This window comes from Ranitomeya imitator, chromosome 2 (assembly GCF_032444005.1).
Source record: "Ranitomeya imitator isolate aRanImi1 chromosome 2, aRanImi1.pri, whole genome shotgun sequence".
NCBI classification, from domain to species: Eukaryota; Metazoa; Chordata; class Amphibia; order Anura; family Dendrobatidae; genus Ranitomeya; species Ranitomeya imitator.
Window position 1 is genome coordinate 604,919,968 of NC_091283.1, and position 27,244 is coordinate 604,947,211.

General features: G+C 41.7%; 1 protein-coding gene across 2 annotated transcripts in view; it reads left to right on the forward strand.

Annotated features, from left to right (window-relative positions):
- Nucleotides 1-383: 383 nt before the first annotated feature.
- LOC138665170 (lysosomal alpha-glucosidase-like) overlaps nucleotides 384-27,244 on the forward strand; it is a 194,723-nt gene continuing 167,862 nt past the window's right edge. The window contains exons 1-2 of one of the 2 annotated variants that reach the window (XM_069752430.1): nucleotides 384-404; nucleotides 18,005-18,438. In XM_069752430.1, the coding sequence (XP_069608531.1) occupies nucleotides 18,028-18,438 (411 nt within the window). In that variant the 5' untranslated portion in view covers nucleotides 384-404; nucleotides 18,005-18,027. Of the gene's footprint in view, nucleotides 405-2,475; nucleotides 2,594-18,004; nucleotides 18,439-27,244 lie in introns of those variants that run through there. The other variant, XM_069752431.1, reaches the window with a different exon arrangement.

Below are 27,244 nucleotides of genomic sequence, written 5' to 3' on the forward strand. Positions count from 1 at the left end.
TCCACAAAATATTTATTTATGAACTCTTCCTGAGTTAAAACATTTCCATTTATGTAAACTATAATAATTCACTTGATGATAATGTGTGAAGCTATCTCGCACTTTTGATATATCCAAAAGCAAGATAAATTCTAGGTGAGGCAATAAACACAAACATTCATTGTCAAGTTGCAAAACTGATACATTGATCTTAAAGGATATAATTACACCTTAAATCGCTTGTCTGATCAGAACAGATAATATGTTTGTGTAATATGTTTATTTCTATTTGTTTGTGCTCTATGCCCTAGTTTTCATTCTTTTTGCTATATCAGCACTTTTGCCTAGGTAGTCACATGATCTACTACTATTAAAGGAACTGCTTTAATAGTAAGCAGATGGTAGAAAAGGTGAAGCCTGGATTGGTATGTAGGAGCTAAATCTTATTACACCTTTGTAAAAGTCTTTAATCTGTTCTAAGGCTATGTGCACACGCTGCGGATTACTCTGCGGATTTTTCCGGACTGATTTTGGTGAATCTGCAGACAAACCGCTAATTTACCGTGATTTTTTTGCGGATTTTGTGCGGATTCCACCTGCGATTTTACACCTGCGGATTCCTATTATGTAGCAGGTGTAAACCACTGCGGAATCCGCACAAAGAATTGACATGCTGCGGAATAAACAATGCTACGTTTCCGCGCGTTTTTTTCTGCAGACTGTGCACTGTGGATTTTGTTTTCCATAGGTATACATAGTACTTTAAACTCAGGGAAAACTGCTGCGAATCCGCAGCAGCCGATTCGCTGCGGATCCGCAGCAAAATCCGCAATGTGTGCACATACCCTTAATGGATGCATTTTATTTTTTAGAAACTATTAAACAGTATAAGATATATTTGTATAATATAAAGTAAAAACTGCTAGCAAAAAGTGAATGATTTCCATTAGTGTACAAGTGTAAGAATATTACTGCTCAAAAGTTAATGCAGACTTTCAATTAAGTTTATGTTGCTTATGAAAAGTGCCAACGTCTTGCGGAGCGCAATATAAGAGTTGTCATCATTCACATGCGTCCATTATTATGTATCTTTTCTAGAATAATGAAGAACCAAAAACTCTAATTTATAATCGTGACCTAACTAATCTGTTATTAAAAATTTACAAAGGTTAACGCATGTGACAAATTTCAAATTTTAATTATTAATTGAATAAGTGATGTAAGAGAAGAGATTTTGTTTTGTACTTTTAACCTTTTGGCAAGAAGGGTTAGAAAGCTGAGCCTACCTACAATCCTTTTAGAAGCCAATGATTGCGTAAAAAAAAAAATCACAATTGTAACATGTTTATATATCTAAAATTATAAAACAATTACTTGCGCTGGTAAAAGATCAGTAGATCTGACAAAAGAATGGATGCCAAACTGAATACACCGGTAAGCCCGGAAAAGTCTGCCAATAGAATCTAAAGAAATGATTAAGTGAGTATACAACCTGTCATTGGCCGCATTACACCCTTTATCATGGTCAATGATCGTATACAATGATGTGATATCTAAGGTGTAGTGTTGAGCGATACCGTCCGATACTTGAAAGTATCGGTATCGGATAGTATCGGCCGATACCCGAAAAATATCGGATATCGCCGATACCGATATCCGATACCAATACAAGTCAATGGGACATCAAGTATCGGAATGTATCCTCATGGATCCCAGGGTCTGAAGGAGAGGAAACTCTCCTTCAGGCCCTGGGATCCATATTAAAGTGTAAAATAAAGAATTAAAATAAAAAATATTGTTATATTCACCTCTCCGGCGGCCCCTGGACATCAGCGGGAGGATCCGGCGTCCGGCACGGCTTCTTTCTTCAAAATGCGCGCCTTCAGGACCTGTGGAATGACGTCCCGGCTTCTGATTGGTCGCGTGCCGCCCATGTGACCGCCACGCGACCAATCAGAAGCCGCGACGTCATTCCTCAGGTCCTAGAAGGCGCTCATTCTAGGACTTTAGCTGAGGAATGACGTCGCGGCTTCTGATTGGTCGCGTGGCGGTCACATGGGCGGCACGCGACCAATCAGAAGCCGGGACGTCATTCCACAGGTCCTGAAGGCGCGCATTTTGAAGAAAGAAGCCGTGCCGGACGCCGGATCCTCCCGCTGATGTCCAGGGGCCGCCGGAGAGGTGAATATAACAATATTTTTTATTTTAATTCTTTATTTTACACTTCCGATACCGATACCCGATATCACAAAAATATCGGATCTCGGTATCGGAATTCCGATACCGCAAGTATCGGCCGATACCCGATACTTGCGGTATCGGAATGCTCAACACTACTAAGGTGCCAAATACATAGTGATCTTGCCATTGAACATCATGTAAGAGTTTTAAAATATGTGCACTATCCTTAAGATATGCTGGTAGAAGTGGTAGAAGGCGTCTCTGTGCCAGGATATAGGTTCCCCGCCTATCACTGGAGCTTACAAACGGAGCAGCTGTTACCGGCCGGGGAAGCTCTCCGACACTACTCTTGGAAGATTTCGCTCGCTGGATTCACCGCATCCTGAAACAGTCAGAAACTGCTGACCTAGCTCACTCACCACCTGGGGACAAGGTACTGATCTTTATCATTTGACTATTACCTGACTATGATCTATACTATTTGACTTTGATCCCTGGAGTCACTTACTTTGCATGTCCAGAAGTTGCACTCTGAACACATTGGCAGGTTGTATTCTCACTTAATCATTTCTTCAGATTCTATTGGCAGACTTTACCGGGCTTATCGGTGTATTCAGTTTGGCATTCATTCTTTGTCAGATTTACTGATCTTTTACCAACGCGAATAATTGTTTTATATTTTTGTATCCTTCACAATATTGTGGTGATTGTTTATTTGCTGCAGGAAAACTTTCTCTGTGACACCTTGCACCGCTTTTATTTATTTATTTCATGTCTATCTATCTATCTATCTATCTATCTATCTATCTATCTATCTATCTATCTATCTATCTATCACTGATCAATCCCATGAATATTAAGTCCATCACCCCCACCCTTTTTTCACCATACTGACCAAATTTTACAATTCTGACCATTGTCACTTTATGTGGAATGCTGCAATGTGTCCCAGTGATTCCGAGATTGTTTTTTCATGCAACATTGTACTTTATGTTAGAGGTAAATTTAAGTCTATATTTTTTGCGTTTATTTGTGGATAAATTGGAATTTTCAAACTTTTAATTTTTATGCCCTCAAACCAGCTGGTTATATCACACAAAATAACATTTACCACATGTCTACTTTACATCAGCATAATGTTTTAAACAATTAGTATTGGTTGGGAAGTTAGAATGGTTAAAAGTTGATCAGCAATTTCTCATTTTTCCAGCAAAATGTACAAAACCAATTTTTTTAGGGACCACATCACATTTGAAGTGGCTTTGAAACTGCACCGATCCATGTGCTCTAGACCACATTTAATAAGTTTATTAACCCTTCAGGTGTTTCACAGGAATTAAAGAAATTTGGTAGGAAAAAAATGAACATTTTACTTTCAGCAGCAAAAATATTGCTTTATCCCAAAATCTTGTATTTTAACAAGGATATCAGGAAAAAATGGACCATAAAATTTATGGTGCAATTTCTACTGAGTATGTCAATATCTATGTGGTGGAAAACCACTGTTTGGGCACACAGCAGGGCTCAGAAAGAAAGAAGTACCATTTTGATTTTTGTAACTCAAAATTGTCTGGAATAGATAGAGGACACCATTTTGCATTCTCAGAGCCTCTGAAGTGCCTAAACAGTGGAAACCCTCATAGGTAACCCCATTTTAGAAACTACACCTCTCAAGGAATTTATATAGATGTACGGAGAGCACATTCAAAACACAGATGGTTCACACTATTTTATAACTTTGAGCTGTGAAAAAAAAAATCTAATTTTTCTCACAAAAACGTTGTTTTGCCCCACATTTTTCATTTTCACATGGGAACAGGATAAAATGGAGCAAATAATTTGTTCTGCTATTTCTCCTGAGTACACCAATATTCCATTTGTGGTGGAAAACTACTGTTTGGGTGCACGCAAGGGCTCGGAAAGGAAGGAGCACCATTTGAGTTTTGGAGCTCTATTTTGGCTGGAATAGAATGTGGATGCCATGATACATTTGAAACACTCTCTCTCATTATTATTCTAGCATTTGGCAAATATTAATAATTATGTTAATCCTAATTGACCTAAAACGGGAAACGTTTATTCTGATTTCATGTCAGATATTGAGAAAAACATGCACATGTGTCTTTTTATATAGTGTACAGTATGTAAACTAGTTTCAACTGTTTGTGAGATTCTAAAGAGTCACCAATTGTTATGTCACCAATTTGTTCAGTCCATGCCTAAAAGATTTGGTGCTGTACTGAAAGTTGTTTTCCCACAAACAAAGGTTTTAAAGTTGATTTTAATCAATACATCTTGGAATAGTAATAATTTCCACAATTGGATGTGTATAAAAAAATGTTCCTGGGCTGAGATAATCAAAGAAATTATAGACAAACATGTTAAAGGTAAAAGTTATAAGACCATCTCCAAGCAGCTTGATGTTCCTGTGACTACAGTTGCACATATTATTCAGAAATTTAAAATCCATGGGACTGTAGCCAACCTTCCTGGACCGCAGGAGGAAAGCTGATGGCAAATCAAAGAGATGGATAATACGAATGGTAACCAAAGAGCCCAGAAAAACTTCTAAACAGATGAAAGGTGAACTTCAAGCTCAAGGAACATCAGTGTTAGATCGCACCATCCGTCGTTGTATGAGCCAAGGTGGACTTCATGGGAGACGACCAAGGAGGACACCATTGTTGAAAAAAAAATCATAAAAAATCCAGACTGGAATTTGCCAAACAACATGTTGACAAGCCACAAAGCTTCTGGGAGAATGTCCTATGGACAGGTGAGACAAAAATGGAACTTTTTGGCAAGGCACATCAGCTCTATGTTCACAGACTGAAAAATAAAGCATATCACAAAAAGAACACTGTCCCTAATGTGAAGCATGGAGGAGGCTCTGCTATGTTCTGGAGCTGCTTTGCTGCATCTGGCACAGGGTGTCTAGAATCTGTGCAGGGTATAATGAAATCTCAAGACTACCAAGGGATTCTAGAGAGAAATGTGCTGCCTGGTGTCAGAAAGCTTGGTCTCAGTCGCACGTCATGGGTCTTGCAACAGAATAATGACCCAAAACACACAGCTAAAAAAAACCCAAGAATGGCTAAGAGGAAAATATTGGACTATTCTGAAGTGGCCTTCTATGAGCCCTGACCTAAATCCAATGAGCATCTTTGGAAAGAGCTGAAACATGCCATCTGGAAAAGGGAACCTTCAAACAAGAAATAACTGGAGCAGTTTGCTCTTGAGGAGTGGGCCAAAATACCTGTCAAGAGGTGCAGAAGTCTCATTGACAGTTACAGGAATCGTTTGATTGCCTCAAAAGATTGTGCAGCAAAATATTAAGATAAGCGTACCATCATTTTTGGCCAGGTGTTGTGAATTCTGTGGCAGAGTTCTCTCTGTGAGCTTCCGTTAGTGGAGGAAAGTGGTACTGCGGCTTCTGAGTTTCCTTCCTCAGGTGATGTGGTGAAGTCGTTAGGTGCTGCTCTATTTAACTCCACCTAGTGCTTTGATCCTGGCCTCCAGGCAATGTTCTAGTATTGGACCTGTTTCCTCCTGGATCGTTCCTGTGGCCTGCTGCTCTGCATAGCTAAGTCCCTCTTTGCTTCTTTGCTATTTGTTTGCTGTTTTTTTCTGTCCAGCTTGTCAATTTGTTTTTTCTGCTTGCTGGAAGCTCTGGGACGCAGAGGGTGTACCTCCGTGCCGTTAGTTCGGTACGGAGGGTCTTTTTGCCCCCTTTGCGTGGTTTTTGTAGGGTTTTGTGTTGACCGCAAAGTTACCTTTCCTATCCTCGGTCTGTTCAGAAAGTTGGGCCTCACTTTGCTAAATCTATTTCATCTCTACGTTTGTCTTTTCATCTTAACTCACAGTCATTATATGTGGGGGCTGCCTTTTCCTTTGGGGTATTTCTCTGAGGCAAGGTAGGCTTATTTTCTATCTTCAGGCTAGCTAGTTTCTCAGGCCGTGCCGAGTTGCATAGGGAGCGTTAGGCGCAATCCACGGCTGCCTTTAGTGTGGTTGGAGAGGATTAGGGATTGCGGTCAACAGAGTTCCCACGTCTCAGAGCTCGTTCTTGTTTTTTGAGTTATTGCCAGGTCACTGTATTTGCGCTGACCTCTATGTCCATTGTGGTACTGAATTACCTTTCATAACAGTACTGGAGGCCCAAAGTACTAATGATTCCCAATAGAGGGAAAAAAGAAGTTCTGAGACCATTTTTTTTTTCTTTGCACTGTGTTTTGCCTTTTTTTCCCCCTAGACATTTGGGTGGTTCAGGACACAGGTGTAGCAATGGACATTAAAGGTCTGTCTTCATGTGTGGATCAGCTCACGGCAAGAGTACAAAGTATTCAAGACTTTGTGGTTCAGAATTCTATGTTAGAACCGAGAATTCCTATTCCTGATTTGTTTTTTGGAGATAGAACTAAATTTCTGAGTTTCAAAAATAATTGTAAACTATTTCTGGCTTTGAAACCTCGCTCCTCTGGTGACCCAGTTCAACAAGTTAGGATCGTTATTTCTTTTTTGCCATGGCTACAAGTCCATAATCCAGTATTAGATTGGAAATCCATGTCTGTGTCCAGCTGGGGTTGTCAGGGGGTACATGGTGATGTCCCATTTCTGACTATTTCGTCATCCACCCCTTCTGAGGTTCCTGAGTTCTTGTCTGATTACCGGGATTTATTTGATGAGCCCAAGTCCGATACCCTACCTCCGCATAGGGATTGTGATTGTGCTATCGATTTGATTCCTGGTAGTAAATTCCCAAAAGGTCGACTGTTTAATTTATCTGTGCCTGAGCACGCCGCTATGCGGAGTTATGTGAAGGAGTCTTTGGAGAAGGGGCATATTCGCCCATCATCGTCGCCATTAGGAGCAGGGTTCTTTTTTGTAGCCAAGAAGGATGGTTCACTGAGACCTTGTATAGATTACCGCCTTCTAAATAAGATCACGGTTAAATTTCAGTACCCCTTGCCATTGTTATCTGATTTGTTTGCTCGGATTAAGGGGGCTAGTTGGTTCACCAAGATAGATCTTCGTGGTGCGTATAATTTTGTGCGTATTAAGCCAGGCGATGAGTGGAAAACTGCATTTAATACGCCCGAGGGCCATTTTGAGTATCTAGTAATGCCATTCGGACTTGCCAATGCTCCATCAGTGTTTCAGTCCTTTATGCATGACATCTTCTGAGAGTACCTGGATAAATTCCTGATTGTGTACTTAGATGACATTTTGATCTTCTCGGATGATTGGGAGTCTCATGTGAAGCAGGTCAGAACAGTGTTTCAGGTCCTGCGTGCTAATTCTTTGTTTGTGAAGGGATCAAAGTGTCTCTTTGGTGTTCAGAAGGTTTCATTTTTGGGGTTCATCTTTTCCCCTTCTACTATCGAGATGGACCCTGTTAAGGTCCAAGCCATCCATAATTGGACTCAGCCGACATCTCTGAAAAGTCTGCAAAAGTTCCTGGGCTTTGCTAATTTTTATCGTCGCTTCATCTGCAATTTTTCTAGTACTGCTAAACCATTGACCGATTTGACCAAGAAAGGTGCTGATTTGGTCAATTGGTCTTCTGCTGCGGTGGAAGCTTTTCAAGAGTTGAAGCGTCGTTTTTCTTCTGCCCCTGTTTTGTATCAACCAGATGTTTCGCTTCCGTTCCAGGTCGAGGTTGATGCTTCTGAGATTGGAGCAGGGGCTGTTTTGTCGCAGAGAAGTTTTGATTGCTCGGTGATGAAACCATGCACCTTCTTTTCCAGGAAGTTTTCGCCTGCTGAGCAAAATTATGATGTGGGCAATCGAGAGTTGCTGGCCATGAAGTGGGCATTCGAGGAGTGGCGTCATTGGCTTGAAGGAGCTAAGCATCGCGTGGTGGTCTTGACTGATCATAAGAACTTGACTTATCTCGAGTCCGCCAAGCGGTTGAATCCTAGACAAGCTCGTTGGTCGTTGTTTTTTGCCCGTTTTGACTTTGTGATTTCATACCTTCCGGGCTCTAAAAATGTGAAGGCGGATGCTCTGTCTAGGAGTTTTGTGCCCGACTCTCCGGGTGTATCTGAGCCGACAGGTATCCTCAAAGAGGAAGTAATTGTGTCTGCCATCTCCCCTGATTTGCGGCGGGTGCTGCAAAAATTTCAGGCTAATAAACCTGATCGTTGCCCAGCGGAGAAACTGTTTGTCCCTGATAGGTGGACGAATAAAGTTATCTCTGAGGTTCATTGTTCGGTGTTGGCTGGTCATCCTGGAATCTTTGGTACCAGAGAGTTAGTGGCTAGATCCTTTTGGTGGCCATCTCTGTCGCGGGATGTGCGTAATTTTGTGCAGTCCTGTGGGATTTGTGCTCGGGCTAAGCCCTGCTGTTCTCGTGCCAGTGGGTTGCTTTTGCCCTTGCCGGTCCCGAAGAGGCCTTGGACACATATCTCTATGGATTTTATTTCAGATCTTCCCGTCTCTCAAAAGATGTCAGTCATTTGGGTGGTCTGTAATCGCTTCTCTAAGATGGTGCATTTGGTACCCTTGTCTAAATTGCCTTCCTCCTCTGATTTGGTGCCATTGTTTTTCCAGCATGTGGTTCGTTTACATGGCATTCCAGAGAATATCGTTTCTGACAGAGGTTCCCAGTTTGTTTCGAGGTTTTGGCGAGCCTTTTGTGGTAGGATGGGCATTGACTTGTCTTTTTCCTCGGCTTTCCATCCTCAGACTAATGGCCAGACCGAACGAACCAATCAGACCTTGGAAACATATCTGAGATGCTTTGTTTCTGCTGATCAGGATGACTGGGTGTCCTTTTTGCCTTTGGCTGAGTTCGCCCTTAATAATCGGGCCAGCTCGGCTACCTTGGTTTCACCGTTTTTCTGCAACTCTGGGTTCCATCCTCGTTTCTCTTCAGGACAGGTTGAGTCTTCGGACTGTCCTGGTGTGGATACTGTGGTGGACAGGTTGCAGCAGATTTGGACTCATGTAGTGGACAATTTGACTTTGTCCCAGGAGAAGGCTCAACGTTTCGCTAATCGCAGACGCTGTGTGGGTCCCCGACTTCGGGTTGGGGACTTGGTTTGGTTATCTTCTCGTCATATTCCTATGAAGGTTTCCTCTCCTAAGTTTAAACCTCGTTTTATTGGTCCGTATAGGATTTCTGAGGTTCTTAATCCTGTGTCTTTTCGTCTGACCCTTCCAGATTCTTTTTCCATACATAACGTATTCCATAGGTCATTGTTGCGGAGATACGTGGCACCTATGGTTCCATCTGTTGATCCTCCTGCCCCGGTTTTGGTGGAGGGGGAGTTGGAGTATATTGTGGAGAAGATTTTGGATTCTCGTGTTTCAAGGCGGAAACTCCAGTATCTGGTTAAGTGGAAGGGTTATGCTCAGGAAGATAATTCCTGGGTCTTTGCCTCTGATGTCCATGCTCCCGATCTTGTTCGTGCCTTTCATATGGCTCATCCTGGTCGTCCTGGGAGCTCTGGTGAGGGTTCGGTGACCCCTCCTCAAGGGGGGGGTACTGTTGTGAATTCTGTGGCAGAGCTCCCTCCTGTGGTCACAATTGGTACTTCAGCTGGTTCTCTCTGTGAGCTTCCGTTGGTGGAGGAAAGTGGTACTGCGGCTTCTGAGTTTCCTTCCTCAGGTGATGTGGTGAAGTCGTTAGGTGCTGCTCTATTTAACTCCACCTAGTGCTTTGATCCTGGCCTCCAGGCAATGTTCTAGTATTGGACCTGTTTCCTCCTGGATCGTTCCTGTGGCCTGCTGCTCTGCATAGCTAAGTTCCTCTTTGCTATTTGTTTGCTGTTTTTTTCTGTCCAGCTTGTCAATTTGTTTTTTCTGCTTGCTGGAAGCTCTGGGACGCAGAGGGTGTACCTCCGTGCCGTTAGTTCGGTACGGAGGGTCTTTTTGCCCCCTTTGCGTGGTTTTTGTAGGGTTTTGTGTTGACCGCAAAGTTACCTTTCCTATCCTCGGTCTGTTCAGAAAGTTGGGCCTCACTTTGCTAAATCTATTTCATCTCTACGTTTGTCTTTTCATCTTAACTCACAGTCATTATATGTGGGGGCTGCCTTTTCCTTTGGGGTATTTCTCTGAGGCAAGGTAGGCTTATTTTCTATCTTCAGGCTAGCTAGTTTCTCAGGCCGTGCCGAGTTGCATAGGGAGCGTTAGGCGCAATCCACGGCTGCCTTTAGTGTGGTTGGAGAGGATGAAGGATTGCGGTCAACAGAGTTCCCACGTCTCAGAGCTCGTTCTTGTTTTTTGGGTTATTGCCAGGTCACTGTATGTGCGCTGACCTCTATGTCCATTGTGGTACTGAATTACCTTTCATAACAGCCAGGCCTATTTCATGAGGTTTTTTTTTTTTTTTATTCTGTGGAAGCATGGTTGAAAAGCAATATCTGACATTCATTTGTTCATTTTCATAGATTTTTAATTTATTATTGCTTTTGTCAGATTCAAGTTATTTCTGTGACCATTGTGGGTTTTTCTGTCATGAAACGAGGGGTACCAACAATTTTGACCGCGTGTGTATATTGTAATACTTAAAGGGATTTTCCCATGTACAAAGTACACTTTAAATAATAGATCTTAATAAAAATAAGTTGCACAATATGATGTGTTTCTGTGCTGAAATAATCTTATAAATGTGCCCCTGCTGTATACTGTGTAATGGCTGTGTTTGACCATGCAGGAACATGGTATGAACATATCAAAGGTACTGACCAGGGCATAGGATCGCAGCTGCAGAATTCTGTGACGTAAAACATGTTTAAAGGGAACTTGTCACCTGATTTTGGCGGGACCGGTTTTCGGTCATATGGGCGGAGTTTTTGGGTGTTTGATTCACCCATACGCCCATATGACCAAAAACCGATCCCGCCAAATTCAAGTGACAGGTTCCCTTTAATAACAAGCAGAAAAAGCTTTACCACATAGAAAAAATAATCTTAGATTCCATGCTGTAATGTCTGTATACTCTCTTTTCCTTCCTTCCCTGTCCAGGAGGTGTGGCATGTTCAGGCATAGTGGGACACAGCCATTACACAGTACACAGCAGGGCTACAGTTATAAGATTATCTAATTTTTGTTCCAATTGTAGAACTTATTTTTATTTGAAGATCTATAGATTAAATGGACATTGTTTACTGGAAAAAATACTGGCAGAGGCCCGGATTTTCCTTCTGAAGTTTTTACTGCAAAGAAACAATGCAAAATTCAAAAATTAAAACAGGAGCGGTATGTGGAGGGAGCGATAAGGAGGAGTGTCTTTGTGACCGGCAGCTGAGAGAGTCCAGCCAGTGCGAGCCACAGGAGGGTGGGACTTTCAATTATCCAATCCCCGCTGAGCACACACTCCTACAGTATTATCATTCCTAACAGAAGCAGCACAGTGCTGGGGTGAGTCTCTCATAGGTGAATTTCAAGCTGAGCCTGTGATAGTGAAGTATCTTGTTGGTGTCCCAACAGGCTCCAGTTAAGACCTCTCAAGATTCCCACAGGTGTTATTTACACTTCCAAACTGCTCCGAAAAAATTCAGTCTTCAGAATGTAGCTGCTGTTTCCTGTCAGGGAGCAGATTGGGCACAACCAGCCCTATCTTTCTCTGTAGGGGGTGAGGAAGAAGGAGGGGGTCAGAAGGACACTGTGCTTATCAGAATATATAGGTATAATATTCAGATCAGTTTCAGACAGTCCAGGGCACACAGGCTATATAGCGTCCATTATACTGGCTTAGTCTAGAGGCATCCCACAGAAGGTCTTCTTACTTCCAGGCACACATGCCATGTGTCAAAGAAACAGACTCCATTTTATTTTGTGACCCACACCCAGATGTGGAGATATGGTGAGCAGCCGACATGCCCTAACTCTTCAGATGCTCACAATTAGAGCTGGGTCTAAAATGCCTGAATAACCCCACTAAGTACTATATATACTAGAGAATTACTCCTGGTTTATATCACAGAAGACATGTGCCTTTATGATACATATCTCCCATCCATTATATGTCCAGCGGTCATCTTGCAATATGTACAGTGGGGAAAAAAAGTTTTTAGTCCGCCACCAATTGTGCAAGTTCTCCCACTTAAAAAGATGAGAGAGGACTGTAATTGACATCATAGGTAGACTACAACTATTAGGGTCAAAATGAGAAAACTAATCCAGAAAATCACCTTGTCTGATTTGGCAAGATTTATTTAGCAAATTATGATGGAAAATAAGTATTTGGTCATTAACAAAAGTTCTCAATATTTTGATATATATCCTTTGTTGGCAATGACAGAAGTCCAATGTTTTCTGTAAGTCTTCACAAGGTTGGCACACACTGTGGTGGTATGTTGGTCCATTCCTCCATGCAAATCACTTCTAGAGCAGCGATGTTTTGGGCCTGTTGCTGGGCAACATGGACTTTCAACTCCCTCCAAAGGTTTTCTATTGGGTTGAGATCTGGAGATTGGCTAGGCCACTCCAGGACCTTCATATGCTTCTTATGAAGCCACTCCTTCATTGCCCTAGTGGTGTGCTTGGGATCATTATCATGCTGAAAGACCAATCCACATTTCATCTTCAATGCCCTTGCTGATGGAAGGAGGTTTGAACTCAAAATCTCACGATACATGGCCCCATTCATTCTTTCAACATGGATCAGTCGTCCTGGTCCCTTTTCAGAGGAACAGCCCCAAAGCATGATGTTGCCACCCCCTTGCTTCACAGTAGGTATGGTGTTCTTTGGATGCAACTCAGCATTCTGTCTCCTCCAAACATGACAAGTTTTGTTTCTACCAAACAATTCTACTTTGGTTTCATCAGACCATATGACATTCTACCAATACTGTTCTTGATAACCCAAATGCTCTCTAGCAAACTTCAGATGTGCCCAGACATGTACTGGCTTAAGCTGGGGGACACGTCTGGCACTGCAGGATCTGAGTCTCTGGTGGTGTAGTGTGGTACTGATGGTAGCCTTTGTTACAGTGGTCCCAGCTCTATGCAGGTCATTCACTAGGTCCCCCTGTGTGGTTCTGGGATTTTTGCTCACTGTTCTTGTCATCATTTTGACCCCACGGGTTGAGATCTTGCGTGGAACCCCAGATCAATGGAGATTATCAGTGGTCTTATATGTCTTCCATTTTCTTATTATTGCTCCCACAGTTGATTTCATCACACCAAGCTAATTGCGTATTGCAGATTCAGTCTTCCTAGCCTCATGCAGGGCTACAATTTTGTTTCTGGTGTCCTTTAACAGCTCTTTGGTCTTCACCACAGTGGAGTTTGGCGTGTGACTGTTTAAGGTTGTGTACAGGTGTCTTTTATACTGATAACAAGTTCAAACAGGTGCCATTAATACAAGTAATGAGTGGAGGACAGAGGAGCCTCTTAAGGAAGAAGCTGCAGGTCTGTAAGAGACAGAAATCTTGCATGGTTTTAGGTGACCAAATATTTATTTTCCACCATAATTTGCAAAATAAATTTTGCCAAATCAGACACGGTGATTTTCTGGATTTGTTTTCTAATTTTGACTCTCATAGTTGTGGTCTACCTATGATGTTAATTACAGGCCTCTCTCATCTTTTTAAGCATGAGAACTTGCACAATTGGTGGCTGACAAAATACTTTTTCCCCCACTGTATATATGTATATACATACAAATAGATAGATAGATAGATAGATACAGTATTTTGTAATATACAGGGTGAGCCATTTATATGGATACACCTAAATAAAATGGGAATGGTTGGAGATATCTATTTCCTGTTTGTGGCACATTAGTATATGGGAGGGGGAAAACTTTTCAAGATGGGTGGTGACCATGGCGATCATTTTGAAGTTGGCCATTTTGGATCCAACTTTATTTTTTCCAATGGGAAGAGGGTCATGTGACACATCAAACTGATTGAGAATTTCACAAGAAAAACAATGGTGTGCTTGGTTTTAATGTAACTTTATTCTTTCATGAGTTATTTACAAGTTTATGACCACTTATAAAATGTGTTCAAAGTGCTGCCCATTGTGTTGGATTGTCAATGCAACCCTCTTCTCCCACTCTTGACACATTGATAGCAACACCACAGAAGAAATGCTAGCACAGGCTTCCAGTATCCGTTGTTTCACATGCTGCATATCTCGTATCTTCACAGCATAGACAATTGCCAATTGACAGTTGTGTAACCTGAGGTTCCTGTTCCAATTTTTGTTTTGCCCATTCTGCAAATTCAGTGCTCCGATCTGGATCATCCTAGTTGAGATGCTGCAGCAGCTGGATTTTGTAAGGGTGCCATTTGTGAGTAGCTGAGGATGTTCGACTAATGCCACTCTCCAGTGACATGCGGCGAGTGCTACGCTCTGGGCTCTTGCTGAATGAAGCTAGGACAGCCACTGATGTTTATTCATTAGTGACAATTTTCTTGCGTCCACATTTTGACAAATCCAACACTGAACCTGTTTCACAAAATTTGGCAAGCAGTTTGCTAACTGTAGCATCGGAGATGGGTGGTCTTGTAGGGTGTCTTGCATTGAAATCTGCTGCAATGACCCAGGTACTGCATTCACCAGAGATCAACACAATTTCTATCCGCTCCTTATGTATTAACATCTGCGACATGTCAATGGCTGTAAACAATGAGAAACTTGTAAATATCTCATGAAAGAATAAAATTACGTTAAAACCAAGCGCATCATTTTTTTCTTGTCAAATTCTCAATACGTTTGATGTGTCACATGACCCTCTTCCCATTGAAAAAAAATAAGTTGGATTCAAAATGGCTGACTTCAAAATGGTTGCCATGGTCACCACTCATCTTGAAAAGTTTTCCTCCCTCCCATATACTAATGTGCCACAAACAGGAAGTTAATATCACCAACCATTCCCATTTTATTTAGGTGTATCCATATAAATGGCCCACCCTGTATATATAATCTTGAAGAATATTTACTAGGAAAACGATGTGTAAATTACATAGAGAATTGCTCTATGTAAAAGCTCATGTTAAAATCGCATTGCAGTCGGATAGCAACCCCATGTAAATTGGATGTAAATTGGATGCTAGGTATGAAAAATCAGAATGTACTTGCATGAAGATCACATGACACTTGCATGACACTCGTCAGACTTTTCTCGACTGAAATTGGACATTTTTTATTTCACGGTAATGGGTATAAGCCCTCTCTCTCACAGACTTCCCCCTAATGCCAAACATTGCAATCTACTGCTGAGAGAAGTTCCTGTTTAGTGTTTACCGCCTGACACTAAATGTCCGGTACAGATGCCAAACTTTTACATGCGGGTTCATTCATCTCTAGTAGAGAATCATTTAACTGATAGTCATCAGCAATGCTAATAAAAGCAAATCAGAGGCAGCATAAATCATTCAGTAGTATACTGCAAATAGTGGCTGACCACATGGCCCCCTCCCAGAGCATGCAGATACAGATGAATGTAATGGTGGAACAGGGAGCCGTTAGCTGTTAGCTGTCCTTTTACTGCATGCGAGGGCCATCATCCGGTGGGAGGTAATCCTGCGGTGAGTGGGGAGGGGGGCATTTTTTTTGGCATCATACCCTGTGGGGGCCATGAAAGGGTTATCGTAGTGGGTGACTACACTAAGAGGCTTCAATAGTGGCAGATTATTGTGTTAATGTAGCAATACATGTCCTTTTCACTGGTTTTAAAAGTTAGGAGGTGTACCCTTCTGTGACTGCACATATACACTGTGACACCCCACTTACTCTGACGAATATATATAGATTTTTTTTGGGTGGGGAGCCCACCCAAAAATAGGACTTTTGCAATGGGGCCCAATGTTTTCTAAGTACACTGGCATAGTGCGCTCCTCAAATAATCAATATTACAGCACCAATCCAGACTATTGGCTCATTAGTACTATTGCATAGCAATACTGTGGAAGTTTTAGAACATGCACACTAAATAGCTCTCACATCAGGTAGCAAACACCAGCTGACAGATTTACCTTAAGGCCGGGATCACACATGCGAGAAACACGTCCGTGTCTCGCATGTGAAATCCAAGCTCTGACGCCGACTCTCCAGAGCGGAGCGTGTGGCTCCATGTGGTGCTATGCGGCCGCACGCTCCGCTCCACAGTGCCGGCGCCAGAGCTTGGATTTCACATGCGAGACACGGACGTGTTTCTCGCATGTGTGATCCTGGCCTTACAAGGACTATCAGCTTGTATACTCGTCCTCATGGCACAGTAAACAGCATGGGACCCAGGTCACTGGGGCACAGAATAGAATATTCTATAATTGGTTGTGGCCTATAGAACGTGGGTTGTGCTCCACAGAACAGAACTCCAAAGTTCAAGATTGCACGATCATGCAATAGTTGACCGCCAGATTTTCCTGTAAATCAGCTGAACGAGTAAGGTGCACCACACACAATAGACCCAATATCGGGCACACGTTGCGGAATGGTGTGCGGATTTTTCCGCACTGTTTTTGCTAAATTTGCAGGTAAACCGCACTGCGAATTACCCTCGGATTTGCCATGGATTTACCGTGGGTTTTGTGCGGATTCCACCTGCGGTTTTACACCTGCGAATTTCTATTGAGGAGCAGGTGTAAAACGCTGCGGAATCCGCACAAAGAATTGACATGCTGCGGTAAAAACAAGGCTACGTTTCCGCACGTTTTTTTCTGCAGCATGTGCACTGCGGATTTTGTTTTCCATACGTTTACATAGTACTGTACAATGCATGGAAAACTGCTGCAGATCCGCAGCGTCAAATCTGCTGCGGATCCGCAGCAAAATCCGCAACGTGTGCACATAACCTCAAAATTACTGTTAAGCTGGGGTCAGATGAGTGTATAATAAATTGTCCAATTTTCATTCAGAAAAAAATGACGATTTTCATTAGTATTATTATCCTTGTTACATCCGTGTACTAGCCATACATCCATTTATACATCCAGATGACATCCATAATGCACCTGTTTTAGGACATCTATAGTTTAAAATATACATGATTGACCAAAATTGTAGCAAATATACTAATGGTAATTCACAATATTATTCACCCAGACCTTTGTAATGGAAAAGGTGACATTTGGGGCAAATATGTAATTAAAAAGCAGGTAGCAAAAGCTGATTTTGCTGCAAGTTTGCTGTGGAATAATCTGCACAAAAAGTGCAACATGTGGACTTAGCCTTAAGAAACGTTGACCAAAATGATCTATGGTTTAAATAAAGTTTTTATGTTACATTTTTTTTTTAATTAAAGAAAGTAATACATTTTTATGTCATGACATAAAATATACTTTTCAGCAGTCATCCCATAATCATCACAGACAGAACTACTATGACAGGTATCATTTACCATATATACACATAACACATGATCACGCTGATCACAATATGTGATGTGCTTAGGAAGCTCTCCTATACAAGTCAACGAGCCTGCAAATTGTTATTTATGGTCTATGTGGTTGCTGTAAATCATATCTGTACATTCAACTCTTCACCGACATCATGAAAACAAACATAATATTATACTAATTAAATTTTCGTGGTGCTCGAACCACGCACGGCATGAATCAGGCTCTGGCTTTTTCCATGCGCTGATCAGCGGTGCTGATTAGTTGCAGTGGTCATGTGGTTAGAGTGCTGACCTATTTGTATGTTTAGGAGGTCCTTCTTAGCTATTTCTGTATTCAAAGTAATAAAAGGAAGGCTGTCAATAATTAGGTCATATTGCTTTAAGAAAAAGTAAAGATTTTAGTGATTTTTTGTGTTTTTCTGTACAACATCTCTAGCTCTATAGCATCTTTCCTGAAGGTCAGACACTTCAATGTAACAAGTTCCTGTAATTTAATAATTTAGGCTCTAAAAGTAGTATATCTAAAATTTTTGTGTTAAATTTCAGAGAAAATTGCCTCTCAAATCATCATGATGAATTTTTGGCGAGTAAGTAAGAAATCCCATTGTAGGAATACAGCACTGAGTCTACATCTGCTTTTTTTGTTTTGTACGCCATGTTTTGGACAAGACCATCACCCTTCAAAATGTCATTTAGAACCATCAAACCGTTTTGACTGTGGCCCAGAAAAGGTATTAAGCAAAGTTGAATGTGAAGACCGTGGATGCTGTTACGTTAATGTAATTGACGGTCAAGAATCTGAACAACCCTCGTGTTATTTCCCTGTCAACTACCCAAGCTACAAAGCAACCAACGTTGTCAGCACAGAGAATGGATGTTCTTCAACACTTGAACGCTCAAGCAAAACGTTCATGCCCAATGATGTAATGGTCTTACAACTTGACATTTTCTACGAGACGGACGTCAGACTGCGATTTACTGTAAGTTTTTATCATAGTGTACAAGTTCAATAAATGTTTTGATTTATCATTATTTGTATACAGTACCAGTCAAAAGTTTGGACACACCTCTTCATGGAATGGTTTTCCTTGTTCTTATTGGAATGTGCACATTGTAGATTCAGACTAAAGGCAGCAAAACCACAAAGGAACATATTGAAACAAGAAGTAAAGAAAAAACATGTGAAACAAACAAGAATATGTGTTAAACCATGGACTTCTCAAAAGTACCTACTTTTGCCCCGATGACAGCCTTAGGCTCTGTTGACACGTTCCAGTTTTGGGGCATTTTTTTTTGCAGGCAAAACCTGTTCTCTTGGCAGTACAGAAAAAAAATTCCTGCAGGTTTTGCTGCATTTTTTGCTGCGTTTTTAAGTCTTAGGCCTCTTTCATACTTGCGTTGGTACGCGGCCGTCGCTAAGCGTCGGCGCGACGTACCGACGCACGTTGTGAAAATTCTTCAATGCATCTGCTGCCCATTCAAGTCCCGGGGACGAGGGGGTGGAGTTCCGGCCGCGCATGCTCTGTAGAAAATGGCAGAAGCGACATACGAAAAAACGTTACATTGAATGTTTTTTCGTGATGACGGTCCGCTAAAACACGACGCATCCAGTGCACGACAGACGCGACGTATGGCCATACGTCGCGATCCGTCGGCAATACAAGTCTATGGGAAAAAACGCATCCTGCGGGCACATTTGCAGGATGCGTTTTTTTCCCAAAATGACGCATTGTGAAAGAGGCCACACGACGCAAGTGTGAAAGAGGCTTTATATAGTTACGTGCCTGTAGTTCCTGAGTTTTCTGCACCAAAATTGCAGCAAAACCTGATATCTGCATTTTTGCTGCTTTTTTTGCACCTATTCTTTGCTTTCTATGGGTGAAAAAATGCTGCAAAAAATGGTGAAAAAATGCTGCAAAAATGCTGAAAGAAGTGACATGCTGCAAATTTTCAAAATACAGCAGTTTTCCAATTCAGTGAGAATAAAAAATAATTTCTGAAATCTCATAGCTTTTGCAAGTACTGTAATACACAGCTTTTAATTTGCATAAAAAACCCGACAAAAATACAATTTGTGAAGAATGCCTTACATGACATTCCCCCAATCAGCTTCATTAGTGCAAAAGAGGATACTTTAAGAAATCCAAGGTTTCCAATGAAAACCTTGTCAAAAGGTCATTTGTGGAATCACTGCTATTCAGAAAATGATTGCGATCTTCAGGTGAGTTTTGCAGAAGTTGGTACACAGTTCCATATAGTGCTGAGCCATATTCCACAACTGTTTTAGCCAGAATACTGCAAGAACCACTTAAGTGCAGAGAATTGAGAGTGCATCTTTATTTTAAGACGTGAAGGTCAGTCAATCCAGAAAGTTGCTAGAACTTTGAAGGTATTGTGATGCAGTGACCCCTGTTACAGGTAGGGGGCGCTGCATGGTCTCCTCAGAATACGCACAGAGGCGTATTGGGGCCATGGGAATGCATGGCATTTGCAGGCATATCTATGATGGTGAGACAACATCCGACATTATTGTAAATGGCCGGTATGTGTCGCAGAGGAGTTCCTCTGTGCTGTAAGCCGATAATGTTGCTCTGGGATCGGCAGTCCTAAAAGCCTTGTGTTTATGTAGCTTTAAAGGGATGCTTACAGGGTTAGTCGGAGAGCTGGGCGGATCTGACTAACCACACACACCTCTCACCTATGGGACTGGTTACAGGTACATAATGTGACCATGGTGTGGTCACATGTTAAAGAGTGTATGCACTTGATTCGTCCATGTGTAAGGTCCTGGAAGCCCTATGTGTTGTAGGTGCTAACTTCCTGAAGAGCACATGGTGAGGCTTTGGACCTGGTGGCCTGTGTGTTGGATGGTTTCAAGTGGGGACGGACGTCCTGAACAGCACACAGAGAGGCTGTGAGGCATCTGACGATCTGGACTGTCGGGAGTGCACTGGTCACAGGGACGGTGATCCCAGTTTGGCAGCTTCCCCAGGAGAGAGGACTGACAGGAGGTCAGTGTGTGGAGTAGGAGCTCCAGGAAGGTAATTCCAGCAAGGGGCTTATAATGGCAGAGAAGTATTTGCTATTGGAACAGACTGTCGGTGGTTGCTATTTTCCGTTGATGCCTATAATGAATTGTATGAACGTAACCACAGCTGAAATGGACTACATGTCGGTCCTGTGACGTTCAAATGCCTTACTGTGGTTTATGGAGGTATGATAAACCAGGCATGGACTTTTGTTAAAGAAAATACATTCTTGGTGTGTGTCATTCATATCGTGGCTAAGTGAGTATTCCCCAACCCGTTAGTGATCGCTGCATCACAGTATCCTCAAGTGCATTCTCGAAAGCCACCATTCTCTATGATGAAAATATCTTTCATGAAGATCATCCCATGAAATGCAGACCAAAAATTTCCTTCGCTGCAGGGGATAAATTCATCAAAGCTACCAGCCTCATAAAACAAGAATGAGAGAATGCCAATGATGTATAAAGCTGTCATTGGGAGATGGGGGGTGGTGGTGGGGATTTGAGGAGTCTAAAGTTTTACATGTACTTTGTTTCACACATGTTTTTTACTCCTTGTTTCTATATATTATCCTTCATGGTTTTGCTACATTCAGTCTGAATCTACAATGTGCACATTCCAATAAAAACAAGAAAAACTCCCATTTTTGATGGGTACTGTGTTTTGTGGGAAAGAAAGTACATAAATAACCCTCTGAATAGTATGCCCAAGATAACTGCAAAACATGCAAAGCGCCACATATAGTAGTATGTACGTGCAGTTATATTGATTACACTAAGTATAGTGGAGGTTTTCACCTTATATTGTGAAAGTCAGAACTACTATAGTAGCTTATAAGGGCACAGAAGTGACCAGAAACAGGTATCTTTTTGGGAACCACCTTCAGATTAAAAGTTCCAGGGGTTATATGACATGTGTCGCAACAATGGTCATATAAATAAGAATAAAGAAAAAAATCCCAGGTTCCAGTGCTTACTGTCTATTAAATTATAGGTTTTATTGTCTACTGACATAGCCCACAAACAGAAATATCAATGGACAAAATGGGAGGAGAGAGGTGACACAAATATTTGTGCTGTGACAGGCTGTGGAAAAGGGGAGCGCAATAGGAACAATTCCAGAAATGTGAGTGTATATATTCCTCATCTCCTGGCATAGAACCAGATATTGAAGGGATGTTATATTGTTCAAAACATTCTTGCCATAGCACCAATACAATACAATATAATGTCATTAGAGTATCAATATAATACAGTATAATATCATGCAGATTATCCTATAATGGTACCAATGCAATACGCTATAATAAGATGCTAAGGTATATAGGTGAAATATGTTAATATACATCATTGTCAATGCGCACTGTATGAACTTGTAAGAATCAATGTAGGATACCTTAAACACCAAGTACTGTATGAAAGTTCAAGGGTATTGTGCGTCCACCCCGATGCACGTTTCGATCCTACCTTCTTCAGGGATCTTTGCTAGAGTGACCGTGCAGTGTTCAAAAAGTGGGGCTAATGAATGGATTGGCACAGTGAATCGGAACGGATGTCGTAACCAGATGTGACACAATTGAGGTCATGACTAAGGGTGCTTGGTCACCATAAACGCGTTGATATCGCATTTTACTTTTTGTTATTGCTGATGTTTTTATCCTCCACCGAGCACATCTTTTAAGTGAATAAAGAAAAGGTTTTTCCACTACCTCTTTGAGCTGGATTCCTTATTTTTTTGATTCCTCCACGCCCTGACAGCGGTTCCGTGCTCCGAGCTTCCAAGGATGTTGAATATGGTGAGCTGGACTTTGTTTGAAGTTTTTAAGAGAGCAGGGAAATCGGTCCTGAAATCTAGCTACAATAAGAATCATAGACTCATAGAATGTTAAAATTGGAAGGGACCTCCAGGGTCATCGTGTCCGACCCCCTGCTCAATACAGGATTCACTAAACCATATCAGACAGATGTGTGTCCAGCCTCTGAAGACTTCTATTGAAGGAGAACTCACCACTTCTCGTAGCAGCTTGTTCCTCTCATTGATCATCCAAACTGTTAAAAAGTATTTTGTAATATCTAATCTGTATCTTCTCCCTTTCAGTTTCATTCCATTGCTTCTCATGTTTCCATGTGCAAATGAGAATAAGGATGATCCCTCTACACTATGTCAGCCCTATTTACCAAAAAGGACAAACAAAACACAGGTTAAATATCAAAATTAACCCCTGTGCCCGTTAGGAGATATAACAACCATAACGGTCCCGTACAAACAAATACACAAACCTACAAAAAAATGTACACGTCAGACCTCAAAGTACAAAGAGATACCAAAACTTTATTAGATGTACAATTATAAGAAACAACGATGATGGTGATGTCTACCAGTATAAAACACCATAGACCTGAGGCACATATTATAACCATAGTCCTTCCTGCCACACATATAGATCTCCCTTGTCATAACAAATCATTACGCCAGATGGCATGTTTGGCAATATTCCCACAATACTGAGTCTCCAAAGTGGCAAGACAAGTAACACAAATCCAGCTACATTACCTCAGGTCTGATGGTGCCAGGTCCCCTACGCGCGTTTCGGCTGCGTGTGCCTTCTTCCGGGGGAGTGGCATCATCAGATCACTGACCGGTTTAAATAGTGATCCCACCCAATCAAAATAAGTTAAAAAGCATCGCGTCATATGGCCGCCTCCTTGTTGCGGCGCATGCTCCGACCGCCACCAAGAGACCTGAGTCCTCCACGGCATCATCAGGTAACCACGCCCACACGAGCGCCCATCCAGGTGGTCACGTGAGCGCAGAACCCGATAGAGATGCCAGTGGACAATGCACAGCCAAGTGGGGAGGGGCGCGCACGCGCACAGAGGCAGGCCACACACGGAGCGATACCACCGCATGCAGGCAGGTAACCATTAACCCTAAGTACTACCTTAACCCGACCATCACATATGAAGAGCGGACAGAAAGCAGCTATTCCCTCAAGGTCCAACAATACCTATCAACATATATAAATGACTATACCAGTTGAGATGCATAGTATGACCATAAATAAATATACAATATATTAAATAAGTGCAATGTGTAAAGTGCAATAACCTCCAAATAATTAATTATACATTAAAAGTTCATACATAGTGAACATTATAAAGTACACGTACACATTGCATACATGGATATATAAAGTGCACAACTACCAGCAATATGATGATTATAAAGTGAACATTATACATTTACGGTATGTACAACATAGTAAAAAAACTAATAGACATATATTTATACATTATATAAAAAATATACAAAATTTATTAAGACGTGCATCCAGTAGGAAGATCCTCCATTTTCGTCCAGCTCTATTCACAGCTTGCAACAAGTCAACAATAATCACACATAGCGGGGGCTGGAAAATAGCGAAACATAATTAAAATCAACATTTAAAAACAAAGAAAGTTAAAATCCAATGAACCACATATATATTAAAAAGCAACCACACTAAAGAAAAGGTGCAAAGCTCAAAGTTTCGTTTAATCCGTCAGGTTTTAAGGTACGAAGTTCCCAGATCCAACAGGATTCTTTTTGAGCCAACGTTCTACTCACGTTACCCCCCCGTGGATTCAGAGGGATACAGTCTATCCCCTTTACCCTCAAGCATGAAGGATCACTGGCATAGTAACATAGTAATATAGTTAGTAAGGCCGAAAAAAGACATTTGTCCATCCAGTTCAGCCTATATTCCATCATAATAAATCCCCAGATCTACGTCCTTCTACAGAACCTAATAATTGTATGATACAATATTGTTCTGCTCCAGGAAGACATCCAGGCCTCTCTTGAACCCCTCGACTGATTTCGCCATCACCACCTCCTCAGGCAAGCAATTCCAGATTCTCACTGCCCTAACAGTAAAGAATCCTCTTCTATGTTGGTGGAAAAACCTTCTCTCCTCCAGACGCAAAGAATGCCCCCCTTGTGCCCGTCACCTTCCTTGGTATAAACAGATCCTCAGCTAGATATTTGAAACTGTTTGAAGTGTCTCGGGACACTTTTTAATAATTCCAAGTTGTCCTCTTCTTTTCCAGTAAGGATGTCCCTCACATGTTCTCTGATTCGTATCTTCAGGGCCCTTGTGGTCAACCCTACATAGATTTTAACACACGTACAATACGCATAATAAACTACCGCAGTGGTAGTGCACATTATTGTATGTGTAATTTTTTTAATTTTCGCCCATCTGAAGATACGAATTCGGTTGCCGTATCCACATTGGGGCACGCCACACACTTCCCACATGGTTTACAGCCCCATGGGGATCATGGCTGTTGTCTTTGTGACCCAAATAGTGGCCGTTCTTTCGGGACATATAAACTCCTAACCAAAGTGTCCCTCAAACTCTTAGATCTTCGCGCAGTGAGAGAGGGTTTCTGCGACAAGTACTGTTTGAGCACTGGATCCGCCAATGAAACTGACCAATGTTTTGCCACACTATCAGAGAGTTTCACCCTTTGGGCATTATAGGTTGTCACCAACCTTACCTGATTAGTTGCAGTTTTTTTCTCAGACGAGTAAAGAAGTTGATGGCAGTCCATATTTCTAGCATGATTGTATGCTCTTTTTATACTTCTTCGACTGTAACCCCTCTCCAGGAATCTTGTCCTCATTTCCAGTGCACGTTTTTCAAAGTCCTCCATAGTAGAACAGATTCTTCTTATCCGTAGGAACTGGCCATATGGTACTGCATTGATTACATGAGATGGGTGAGAGGAGCTGGCATGTAAAACGGAATTAACCGCAGTATCCTTACGGAAGGCATCGGAGACCAACAGACCATTCTGGTCTCTTTTGACCAAAACATCAAGGAATTCAATCTGCTCATAACTATCCTTGTATGTTAAATGGATATTATACTCATTGTTATTCAAAGCCTGAAAAAAGGCCTGAAGTTCAGATGATGTGCCACGCCAGATCAAAAAAATGTCATAGATGTAGCGGGTCTAGAATATGACCCGCTCCATCGATGTACCCTGATCTGACGTGAATAGATCCCTCTCCCACAGCCCCAGGAACAAATTTGCATATGAGGGCGCACAAGCTGCCCCCATCGCAGTGCCCTGGAGCTGTAGGTAGAGGGATCCATTAAAAATAAAAAAGTTATGAGTCAGAAGGAATTGTAGAAGACATACCAAAAACTCAATTTCATCCCTTGAAAAATTTGTCATAGTCAAAAAACTAGAGACCGCTCTAAAGCCATCATGATCCACGTATGCAAATTTGTTCCTGAGGCTGTGGGAGAGGGATCTATTCACGTCAGATCAGGGTACATCGATGGAGCGGGTCATATTCTGGACCCGCTACATCGATGACATTTTTTTGATCTGGCGTGGCACATCATCTGAACTTCAGGCCTTTTTTCAGGCTTTGAATAACAAGGAGTATAATATCCATTTAACATACAAGGATAGTTATGAGCAGATTGAATTCCTTGATGTTTTGGTCAAAAGAGACCAGAATGGTCTGTTGGTCTCCGATGCCTTCCGTAAGGATACTACGGTTAATTCCGTTTTACATGCCAGCTCCTCTCACCCATCTCATGTAATCAATGCAGTACCATATGGCCAGTTCCTACGGATAAGAAGAATCTGTTCTACTATGGAGGACTTTGAAAAACGTGCACTGGAAATGAGGACAAGATTCCTGGAGAGGGGTTACAGTCGAAGAAGTATAAAAAGAGCATACAATCGTGCTAGAAATATGGACCACCATCAACTTCTTTACTCGTCTGAGAAAAAAACTGCAACTAATCAGGTAAGGTTGGTGACAACCTATAATTCCCAATGGGCGAAACTCTCTGATAGTGTGGCAAAACATTGGTCAGTTTTATTGGCGGATCCAGTGCTCAAACAGTACTTGTCGCAGAAACCCTCTCTCACTGCGCGAAGATCTAAGAGTTTGAGGGACACTTTGGTTAGGACTCTATATGTCCCGAAAGAACGGCCACTATTTGGGTCACAAAGACAACAGCCACGATCCCCATGGGGCAGTAAACCATGTGGGAAGTGTGTGGCGTGCCCCAATGTGGATACGGCAACCGAATTCGTATCTTCAGATGGACGAAAATTTAAAATTACACATACAATAACGTGCACTACCACTGCGGTAGTTTATTATGCGTATTGTACGTGTGTTAAAATCTATGTAGGGTTGACCACAAGGGCCCTGAAGATACGAATCAGAGAAGATGTGAGGGACATCCTTGCTGGAAAAGAAGAGGACAACTTGGAATTATTAAAAAGTGTCCCGAGACACTTCAAACAGTTTCATGCCAGTGATCCTTCATGCTTGAGGGTAAAGGGGATAGACTGTATCCCTCTGAATCCACGGGGGGTAACGTGAGTAGAACGTTGGCTCAAAAAGAATCCCGTTGGATCTGGGAACTTCGTACCTTAAAACCTGACGGATTAAACGAAACTTTGAGCTTTGCACCTTTTCTTTAGTGTGGTTGCTTTTTAATATATATGTGGTTCATTGGATTTTAACTTTCTTTGTTTTTAAATGTTGATTTTAATTATTTTTCGCTATTTTCCAGCCCCCGCTATGTGTGATTATTGTTGACTTGTTGCAAGCTGTGAATAGAGCTGGACGAAAATGGAGGATCTTCCTACTGGATGCACTTCTTAATAAATTTTGTATATTTTTTATATAATGTATAAATATATGTCTATTAGGTTTTTTTACTATGTTGTACATAAAT